The sequence below is a fragment of the Trichechus manatus genome, unplaced genomic scaffold, assembly GCF_000243295.1.
Source record: "Trichechus manatus latirostris isolate Lorelei unplaced genomic scaffold, TriManLat1.0 scaffold00011, whole genome shotgun sequence".
Classification (NCBI taxonomy): Eukaryota; Metazoa; Chordata; class Mammalia; order Sirenia; family Trichechidae; genus Trichechus; species Trichechus manatus.
Window position 1 is genome coordinate 32,621,611 of NW_004443947.1, and position 10,628 is coordinate 32,632,238.

Genomic DNA, 10,628 nt, shown 5'->3' on the forward strand with positions numbered 1-10,628 from the left:
AGCAGTCAGTGGTGGTAGCTGGGCACCATCTAGCTGTACTGGACTCAGTCTGGTAGCTTGGTAGCTGTGGTCCATTAGTCCTTCGGACTAATCTTTTCCTCGTAACCTGTTTTCATTCTCCCTTGCTCCCAAAGGGATGAGACCAGTGGAGTATCTTAGATGGCTGCTCACAGTCAGCCCATACTTTTAAAAAATATTAATTAACTGGAATGCTTATATACAGTGTAGGTAGGTAGGATCCCTTTGGAAAACACTTTGACATTATCTGGTGTAAGCCTGACGGTGCATATCTACGATCTAGTAATTCCACTCTGGATGCGTACACGAGAACAGTGTTTCCCAGTATTGTACACATACAGCACACAGACAAATTGGTATTTCAATGGCACACTGGGGAAAACAAATGTAGTCATTTGCTGCCAGGACCTAGAGGCCTAGGAACTCAGGGCTTCCTGGTCCTGTTAGGCCCTCCCAATGGAACAAAGTGAACTGTAGCCCATTCTCGGTCCACCAGCATGCCATAGTGAGGTCAGCCAGCTCTGCCCTACAGAGATGTCAGCCTGTGTGCATGTGTTTACAAGAATGCTCCTAGAAATATTGTCTGTATCAGAAAAAAACTAGAAACAACCCAGTGTCCATCAAGAGTAGCATGGAAAAATAAATACAGTGGTATGTTTACAAAGTTCCAAAATGTGCAAACCTAAACAATATATTGCTTAGGGATACAAACTTAGAATAAAATTTCAAAGAAAATCAAGGAGAGGAATGATGGATGAGGAGTAAGAAGGGAGTAAAGCAGTCAGGGACACACAAGGAGCTTTGAGGGAATGGCAGTATTCTGCTTGTTTTGTTTGTTTGTTTGTTTTAAATTGTTTTATTGTGATAAAATACATATGTATGACAAAACATTTGCCTACTGAACATTTTTTACATGTGCATTTCAATGACATTGGTTATGTGCATCATGTTGTACAACCATCACCGCTATCTGTTGCCAAATTGTTCTACCACCATTTTCTTTCCTTTTTTTCTGAATTTAAACTTTTTACTACAAAAATAGTATTTCCAACTAAGCTCGGGGTTGTCAGCACTCTAGCCTCCTCTTACGTCCCTTTTTCCCAAACCCACTTCTCTTCCAGGGCCTGGGGACCCGCGATAATACCCTGATCCGCATCATGGTCTCCCGTAGTGAGCTGGACATGCTGGACATCCGGGAGATATTCCGTACCAAGTATGAGAAGTCCCTCTACAGCATGATCAAGGTGAGCAGAGCTAATGGGGGTAAACAGAGGGATGGAGAGCTTTCTCCCAAGGCAGAAGGCTTGGGAACCACTCCCAACAGAAAAGAAACAGTCCTAGAAAGCTAGAGTCTCTTGGAAATTCCAGGAGTGCCTGCCTTGTGGCACATCCAGGGAATTTGAGGAGACTCAGCAGAGATGCAGGCATCAGGGGGTTCTTGTGAGAGGTGAGGCTAACGAGGAAGGCAGGGGCTGGATCAGTAAGGGCAAGGGCATGCAAGCTGAATTAAGGATGAGGACCCACCCTAACAGCAGTGAGAGTTCAGTCTCCTGGAGGAAGGGGGAACACTGAGGAACACCAATGAGAGTTCATTTGGGAACCCTCAGCCCTGGGGTTGATGATGGCCCTGGGACTTCCAGCCTTTGAGGCTTTGCCAAGCAACAGATGCAGAGTTGCCCCCCGACCCCGCCGCCCTTTTATGAAGCTGTATGAGGGTGTTACGGAAGAGGTTCAAGCTGTGTTCCCCAAAGTGTGTTCTCAGGAAGGAATATTAATAGGTATTACATGCAGAAATGTCCTATGGGCAAATAAGTTTGGAAAAAACTAGAATAAATAAAGATAAATTGATTTGTCTACTTCAGATGATTTTAAAGGATATCATGAAGCTTCAAGAAGAATTAGAATATGCCACATCTATCAAATGTACATTTGTTTGTTTGATTTTGGTGTTCCTCAATGTTTTTGCTTGTGAATCCCTATTTTCCTGGAATATTTCACTTGGGAGCTGGCCCAGGGTTCATCTGGTGGTAGTGGTGTGCTGGGGCCAGTACACAGGCTGGAGGAGGGGAGGGCAGTGAGCATCTCTTCTCTCCTTAACTCTGTTCAGTGCAGTCATGTTGATAACATGAAATTTTCTGTGGTTTGAGTATTTACACCACAGAAATTGGCAAATGCTACACATCCGCACTCCCCCGCTCCACCTCAAGCCAGTTGTTAAATATTTACCAGCACACCACTGTCTGGTGGTCTCAGTACTTCAGGCAGGAGGAGAGTCAGGGCTGCTCTGAATAAGTGGTCAGTCTTCCCCTGGTTTGGGCTCTGTAGAACCTTCTCTCCCTGTGTGAGTAGAGCCCAGGGCTGGGTGAGAGGTAACCTTTCCCTTGCTCTTTCTCCCCAGAATGACACCTCTGGCGAGTACAAGAAGGCTCTGCTGAAGCTGTGTGGGGGCGATGATGAGTAAGTGGCTTCTTAGCCCTGGACCTGGGAAGGGGGCTGGGGGTGATATGCTAGGACTCTTCTGGCCCTCATCCCAATGGATGGATTGGACGAGCTTTGGAGTCGTCTGACCCAGGAGTACTGCACAGGTAAAAGGTGGCCTTTCTTGATATCTGTGGTTCTTATGGGTCTGTGTGCTTGAATGTCTATGTGTCCGAACATGAGTGTGGTCTCCTATACATGGAGATGTCTGCTCTCGTGAACTTGGAAAGTCTGGGGTCGTGGACCAGGAATCCGAATGTGAGGGTCCAGACCCATCTACTTTATAGCTGTGTCTCAGTTCCAGCCTGTTAAATAGAAAAAATAAAAATCCCTGCTCTGCCTACTCGTTTATTCTGCTTATTTGTATTAAGTGCCTTCTGTGTGCAGGCATGGGGAACAGCCTAAAAAGGCATAAAGATCATTGCAGGGCAGTGCCCTGATAGGGAAAAGTACACTTGCTGACAGAACCACATATGGAGCCAATGACAGACAGGGGGCAGCCCTTTGGAAACAATGAGGTTGAGACCCAAGGACGAAGATGAGGAGGAACCAGGTGAAAAGAGGGTCAGGGAAGAAAATCCTGGATGGAGGAAATGGCCTAGAGAGGAGAAGGAACACCCTGGGTTTGTTTATATGACTGAGTGATCTCAGTCTCTCATGAGATGGGCAGGTGGGCAGGGTTTGGGAGCCTCGTCCCTGAACATGGACCTCTGCTATGGGTAGTGGGGAGCCAGAGCTGTTAAAGATATTAAATCGGTGCATGATTTGACAAATTTGTATCTAGGAAGGGAAGTGTGGGTGCTCTGATTCCCTTCTCTGGGGCTTTAAAGGACCCAGTTAAGTAAGGAATATGATAGTCTTTTGTTAGCTTTTGTTAAGTGCCATAAATTCAGTCAGCATTTACCTAGCACCTTAGGTATTCAGGTACTTTGGAGATGGCTTGGCTGTAGTCTGCTTATTGGCTTGTTTGAATGCAGAGAGTTGGGCAGAAATGACTCAGATTATAAGGAATAAAGGGGAGGTTGAAGGACTGGAAAAATCCTGTCGTGTTTAGGCCCTGGGGTCAGGAAGGATACTGAGAGAATAGAAGGTTTTCAGGAGGGCTCAGGATGAATGGATGAGGCAAAGACTGGAGAGAAGGTAAAGCTAGATAGATTTACTTGAAGTGGGGCCCTCTGAATGGCTGTGTGTGTGAGTGTGTGTGTGTGTGTGAGTGTGTGTATTAATCGCACTCTTTCCTCCCCTACCGCCTACCCTCAAGTTGTCCCACTATTCTCTGAATCCCAGTTCCCCCACTTCCTGCCCCTTTCATTTACAAAAACGTTATTTGCATCTCCTTTCTTTGTAAGTTGGAAAGCAAGTCCGTTTGTCTATCTGTCGGTCTGTCAGGATGCATGAACGCATGTGTCTGGAAGAATTTTCATCCATTTATGTGTTTTCCTTGTCTGTCTGGGTGTACATGTCTTGGTTTGGGTACTATTCATCTCTCTCTGGCATGACTGTAGATTTGGGTGGGTCTTGGGGGTGGTTGTGTGTGTGTGTGCGCGTGTGTGTGTTGGGGACATGCTAGATGGGCGTGTTGCCCACCATGACGTTCCCTCCTATCCTCTCCCCAACCCCCTCCATTCCAGTGCTGCTGGCCAGTTCTTTCCGGAGGCAGCGCAGGTGGCCTATCAGATGTGGGAGCTTAGTGCAGTGTCCCGAGTAGAGGTCAGACCCTCCCCACCTCCTGCTTGACCTCCTGACAACAAGCTTCCACTCTTCTGCTGAATCTTGCTGCTGCTCCGGTTGGCACCTAGCTGCCCCCTGGTGGCCAACCTGAGATGTTGATTCTCACATCTGAAGCTTCCTTTTCTCCCCTGGAGTGATGAGTGTCGGGGTGGGAGCTCTGTGGGGGCATCTGGTTCCTGCACTAACTTCTAATATGCTGGAAAGTGTGCTGGCTTATTACCCATTAACTGAGCTTGCTGAAGTGGAGACCTGATTGGTCCAATGGAGGAGTCTATCCCATTCTGGGTCCAACAGTTGGGTTTTGGAGGCATGAAAGCTGAGAACAGCTGGCACCCCAGGGTGCACTGGAGGGCTCACGGGTCTCCTCCTGAGCATCCTCAGACCCTGGGTCCACAAAAGGCGGGAATGAAAGGTTTCACGGAAGTCTTTGGGGCCAACCTTTCCATGCACTTGGTCCATGCAAAATCGTTTGGGACCTTGGATTCTCGTTACTCACTTACTGTGCAACCTTTGCAAGTCCCCACCTCCCTCTGGGCTTCTGTGTCTCCTCTTTAAAATGAGGGTGTTAGACATGGTGATTTCAGTGACCTCTGAGGGTTCTGATGTTCTATGACAGTGTTTCCCAAATTATATGGCAGGAACCATTACTGCAGGTGGTCTTAAGTTGTGCAAGAAAATAATTTAATTTGGGGGGACCAACATGGCATTAAGTAACATTGAATCTCACATAGTGAGAAAGTCACTCCTTATTTCAGTTCCATCGACTCTTGGATTATGTCGGAGAAAAAGTCTCAGTTTGGTGCCACCAATCTTCTTACATGTCTGCAACACTCGCTGGTTTTCCTTTTTCACAAAGAGAGCTAGCTTTAAGTTCAGGGTTTCTGGCAGGCAATGGCATCAGGCTGAATTTAGTGATGTTTAACAACATGGTTTTGTTTTTATTATGTTTCTTTACATGGGTTATTGTCTGTTCATGGTGCATGATACTGATTTTCTATGCATGATAGTGATATAAAATTATTTTCATTGATCAGGTCACTTTTTGAGTGCCTGCTATGTGTCAAGCACTGTTGTAGGTACTTGAGGTACATTAATGGACAAAACAGAAAAAAAGATTCTTTAGGAGTATTTAAATACATTTCAAAATGAATGCATTTACGTAAAAGAGAAAACAAGTTAAATTAAATAAAAATATTAAGAAATAACATTATAGGGTATGTGCAAACATGGAAGTCATTGCTAATGTTATTCAGGAGTGTCTAAAATTTAGGAAACTCTGTCTGGTATTTCAGAACATTTCCATTGCCTTTTCAGTGGGAGGGCCTCTTTAAGAGGCAGGGGTCACTGGGGGCAGGTCAGGATTCAGAGGGACTGGGAGGCTCCAGTGGATAAGTAGCCACAGGGCAGCCAGACATTGCTGACTCCTGGGGCAGGAGCCACCCACCTTTCCCTTCACTGTCACTTGCCCTGCTCCCAGGCCCTGGGTGTGTGTGTCTGTCTCTCTCAGCTCTAGGGCAAGTGTCTGTCTGCTGTGCCTTCACCCCCGCCTCTTTCCCCCAAGCTGCTTGGTTTAGGGCTCGCTGGGAAAGCTCCCCATGCGCATGCGCCTCTCTTGGCCTGGCCCCTGGGGGCCTCCAGACACCTGCTGAGTCTCTTTCTGCTTTCTCACAGCTGAAGGGAACTGTGCACCCGGCTGGTGACTTCAACCCAGACGTGGATGCCAAAGCACTGCGGAAGGCCATGAAGGGGATTGGTAAGGGGGTGTGAAAGGAGCAGAGGGTGGCAGATTTGGCAGTGGGCTGGGCAGAAGTGGAGGGGAGAGGCCTCAAACTAGGGTCTGCAGGATGAGGAGGACTTTATTCTGAGTCTTTAGCCTCCTTAGGAGCCTCCTACTCCCTGGTTATAGGGAGGAGGGGAGTGAGAGGGTTTGTGAGACAAAGCACAAGCCATTCCCAGAGATCACAGTGCCCCCGACCCTCCCTCGGGAAAAACATTTTGGTATGGAAGAAGGTGCTAGGTCATAAAACCCAGGTTTTCACTTTGACTTTGCTACTGACTCACTATGTGACCTTGGGCAAGTCCTTCAACCTCTCTGGGTCTCCGCTTCCCCATGCATAAAATGAAGCTGAAAGACCCTATAATCTGAAAGCCCACTTCTGGGTGGGAGCACCCCCATTCAGCGGCCCACCCAGGCCTCCATATGGCACCAGTGGGAAGAACCCCTCAGCGGGTCAGCCTCTCTGTGGGTGGGTGGTCTTGACCCCTGCCCCCAGCTGGGCCTATCCTCGGAAAGGCTAGCTGAGGACAGAATATCGAGAGTTTGACTCCGTTGCAATCTTTTCTCCCCCAGTTTGTCCAACAGCACCTCCCAGGGGCCGTAGGTTAAGTCCTTCCCTTCCCAGGCCTCATTTTCCTCATGGTAGTAATAATACCTGCTGAGCATATCTAGGACTATTAGGTGATAGACATCAACATGCTTTGAAAGATAGAGTCCTCTGCCGGCTCTGAGGTTGATGGTAGTAGTAATCTGAGAGGCAGGGAGTGGTATCCCAGTACCTCCAAGAGCCAGCCTGTTGTGATTAGAGGGACCCATGGTCCAGCTTTTAGGGCATAGGGTTCCTAACAGGACTTAGATTGTCAGCGTGGGGAGGATCCCTTAGTAGGTAACTACTCCAGCCTGTTCATGTTGCAGGTGTGGAAACCAAGTCTAAGAGAGCGGAAGGGGCTTGCCCAAGGGCGACAGCCATTGCCAGAGGCAGGACTAGAACTCAGAGGCCCTGACTCCCAACCCACTGCAGTCTGCTCTCCAGGGGTCCCCTCTTCTCAACCAGTGACACGCCAGAAGGAGGGGCAGGGAGGGATCAAGGGGGAGTTAGTGGCTTGAGCTGGAGGCAGGTTCCTGAGGGGCTTGGGCACACCTGGCCTGGCTGTTCAGCCAGGCTTCTACCCTGACAAAGCCTGACAAGGGGCCCTTAGGGGGACTGGAGCAAGCTGGCCTATGGGCCTTCCTCTGAGGTATGTGGCTTTGGTGATTCAGGAACTAACGAGGACACCATCATCGATATCATCACACACCGCAGCAACGCCCAGCGGCAGCAGATCCGGCAAACATTCAAGTCTCACTTTGGCCGGGTAAGAGCCTCAGCCTGGTCTCCTGTCCACGCCCCTCCTCTGATGGAGCTCGGCTGGTCACAGTCAGCTCTGCCCAGTTGGGCGCCAGGGTCTTCTTGGCAGTGGGGCCCCATGTGGTCACCTTGGAGTATCTCCAGCATTGAGTTAGGGCTGCATGCAAATACCTCTCTCCAGTCCCCCAGCTCCTTGTGGTTAGCAACACCATGTGAGCTGGCTCAGCGGAGCGGGAGGCTCAGCTCAGGGCCACGATCAGGGTAGGAGTTGTTTTTATGCAACAGAGCCAAGGTCCTCATGGGCTAGATTGCAGCGTTGAGCTTCTCCCAGTTCCCTCTGCACAGAAAACTGGCCTGGAGGCCCCAAAGCTGAGTGTGGTGATCACTGTGGCTTGACGGCATCTGCCTTAAACTAGTGAGCTTTCCGAAGGATGGAAATGGTGTCCTTCAGTGCCACCCCTTCCCTTCCCTTTCTCTTGCTTCCAAGGAGAGAGGGTCTTTCTCCTGGTTGGCTCCCCCCACTTCCCCCCTCCCCCGCCTCTTTGGCTTCATCTAAATAAATCGAACATTAGCAAAGGCAAAGTCAGGATCCCACCATCCTCTGTATCCATAATCCTGTTGTGGAGTCTGTTTCCTCAGTCCATATCTCCTCCCTGTCCTGGGTCATGTGTGAGAAAGTGTAGATGTTGGCATGACCTCGGCTCTGCCCTTTGCAGGACCTAATGGCTGACCTAAAGTCTGAGCTCTCTGGAGACCTGGCAAGGCTGATTCTGGGGCTCATGATGCCACCCGCTCACTACGATGCCAAGCAGTTGAAGAAGGCCATGGAGGTATGGCTAAAGGGTAGGGTCCAGTCTGTGTGGGGTGCCAGTGGGTCCTTCTCACAAGCCAGGTGGGTTGGTTGAGAACCACTTTGTGGTAGAACCTCTTGTTCAAACTAGTGAAACACAAAAAAGGATTTTAGATCTGGTTTTACATAGAACTGAATCCAGGGACTCGAATAATGTTGTATGGACTCTTGTCTCTCCCCTAGCCTTGGCTCTGCTCTCCTTGTGTTGGCTTCACTCTCAGGTGGCCTTTCTCCTCATGGTGGCAGAATGGCTTACGTGTATTCTGCCAGCTGGCAGCCCCACCAGAAAGGGTTCCTTCTTTCCAGGGGCTCCAGCAGAAGTCCCAGAATTTCTCCGGTTGATTTAACTTGGGTCACATGCCCTGTAACCAGAGGGGTCAGAGGGGTCTCACAGAGAAAATGGAGGAAGCAGGATGGATCTGGAAGGAAAACAATACCAGTCAAAATCTGTATTCTGGTTCCATCCCTGTCTCTTACTCACTGTGTGAAGTTGGTCCATTTTCTTAGGCTTTTTAAGCCTGTGTGTCTTCATCTTTGGTATGGGAACAGTCATCCCTGCCCTTCAGATAGGGGCAGCTCAAGCAGGGTCACGGATATAAAGTGCACTGTTAACTCTAAAGACCTGACCCCATGATTAGCAAAGAAAGGGCATTATGTCCTAGCCCAGCTGTTACTGGAGCTGCTTTGCTTCCTAAGGCACCAATTGTAATAGGAACTACTCTTTATTAAGAACGTACAGTACCAGAACAGCTAGAGGGTGACTGGCTACCACCACCGACTGCTCTGACAGGGATCACAGTAGAGGGTCCTGGACAGAGCAGGAGAAAAAAGTAGAACGAAATTCAAACTCACAAAAAAAGACCAGACTTACTGATCTGACAGAGATTGGAGAAACCCCGAGAGTATGGCCCCCAGACACCGTTTTAGCTCAGTAAAGAAGTCACTCCAGAGGTTCGCCCTTCAGTCAAAGATTAGACAGGACTTTAAGACAAAAAATAACACATAGTTCAACCAAGTATATGAGACTAAATGGGCACACCAGCACAAAAGCAATGACAAGAAGGCAGGAAGGGATAGGAAAACTGGACAAATGGAAATGGGGAACCCAAGGTCGAGAAGGGGAGAGTGTTGACACATCACGAGGTTGGCAATCAATATCACAAAACAATATGTGTATTAATTGTTGAATGAGAAACTAATTTGCTCAGTAAACTTTTACCTAAAGCACAATAATTAAAAAAAAAAAGAACATACAGCACCCTCGACCTGTGCTAAGTCTATTAGCTCAATCAGTCGTCTCATCGGTTCACAAGACAAAGTTCTTATTTTGTCCCCAGTTTACAGATGAGGAAACAGAGACTTGGAGGTTAAGTAACTTGGTCAAGGTCACAAAGCTATGAAGTAGGAGAGGTGGGATACAGACAAGTCTGTCTGATGCTAGAGGCTGTGGTCTTGACAAACACATCAAACCACTAGAGTTTTTGTCCCCCAGAGGATTAAGAGGAGAACAGCAAAAGGGGAATAGAGGACATTAAAAAATATTTCCTAGGCAAAGCAGATTGAGATTATTGTTGTTTTAAAATTCCTAAACAAAAAAGCAAGTGATCTTAAGACATGAAATTTAGGTGTAGAAGGAACCAACGTATTAATCTGACCCAACCCTTTCCGTTCCGCCAGTTTACAAATGGGAAATTGAGGGAGGCTCAGAGAGTCAGTGAGTTAGTGAGAACCCTGGTTCTCAGGACCCTCCCACTTCCTCACCACATGCCTGCTTTAATGAAGAGACTGTTGACGATCTCAGTCGGGCCTCAGGTCAGAGAATCCACGGAGCAGTTGAGCACTAGGCAGTAAACTTTGTGACGGCAGAGAACATGGCTGTCTTTTTTCTTATAATCGTAGTCCAAGTACCTTGAACAGTGATTTGCACATAAAAATTGAACGAATAATGAATCTTATCCCTCTCTACCCTCTCCCACAGCCTCCTCACTTCCCTCTGTGTGGGCTCCCCAGCCTGCCTCAGTCTAGAGGACATAATGTATCAGTCCATATGTTGTTGTTAGGGGCCCTCAAGTCAGTTCCAACTCATAGCAACCCCATGTGACAGAGTGGAACTGCCCCATAGGTTTATCTAGACTGAAATCTTTGTGGGAGCAGATCACCAGGTCTTTCTCCCACGAACATGCTGGGTGGGTTCGAACTACCAACCTTTCCGTTAGCAGCCAAACGCTTACTTGTGTTGTGCCACCAGGGCTCCTTATCAGTCCATATATCACTCATCAAATCCAATATAAACAAGTCAAACATGTTTTTCCCTTAAAACACAAAACTCATGCTGAGTGAAATAAGTCAATCACAAAAGGACAAATATTGTATGAGACCTCTATTGTAAAAACCAATGAAAAAGTTCACATGCAAAATGTAACAAT

General features: G+C 47.9%; 1 protein-coding gene across 3 annotated transcripts in view; it reads left to right on the forward strand.

Moving 5' to 3' along the window:
- The window catches only part of ANXA6 (annexin A6), a 70,537-nt gene that overhangs the window by 40,345 nt on the left and 19,564 nt on the right, over window positions 1–10,628 (forward strand). For all 3 annotated transcript variants that reach the window (XM_023726606.1, XM_023726608.1, XM_023726607.1), the window contains exons 12-17: window positions 1,140–1,262; window positions 2,417–2,475; window positions 4,128–4,206; window positions 5,899–5,980; window positions 7,265–7,359; window positions 8,069–8,182. In XM_023726606.1, the coding sequence (XP_023582374.1) occupies window positions 1,140–1,262; window positions 2,417–2,475; window positions 4,128–4,206; window positions 5,899–5,980; window positions 7,265–7,359; window positions 8,069–8,182 (552 nt within the window). The remainder of the gene's footprint in view (window positions 1–1,139; window positions 1,263–2,416; window positions 2,476–4,127; window positions 4,207–5,898; window positions 5,981–7,264; window positions 7,360–8,068; window positions 8,183–10,628) is intronic.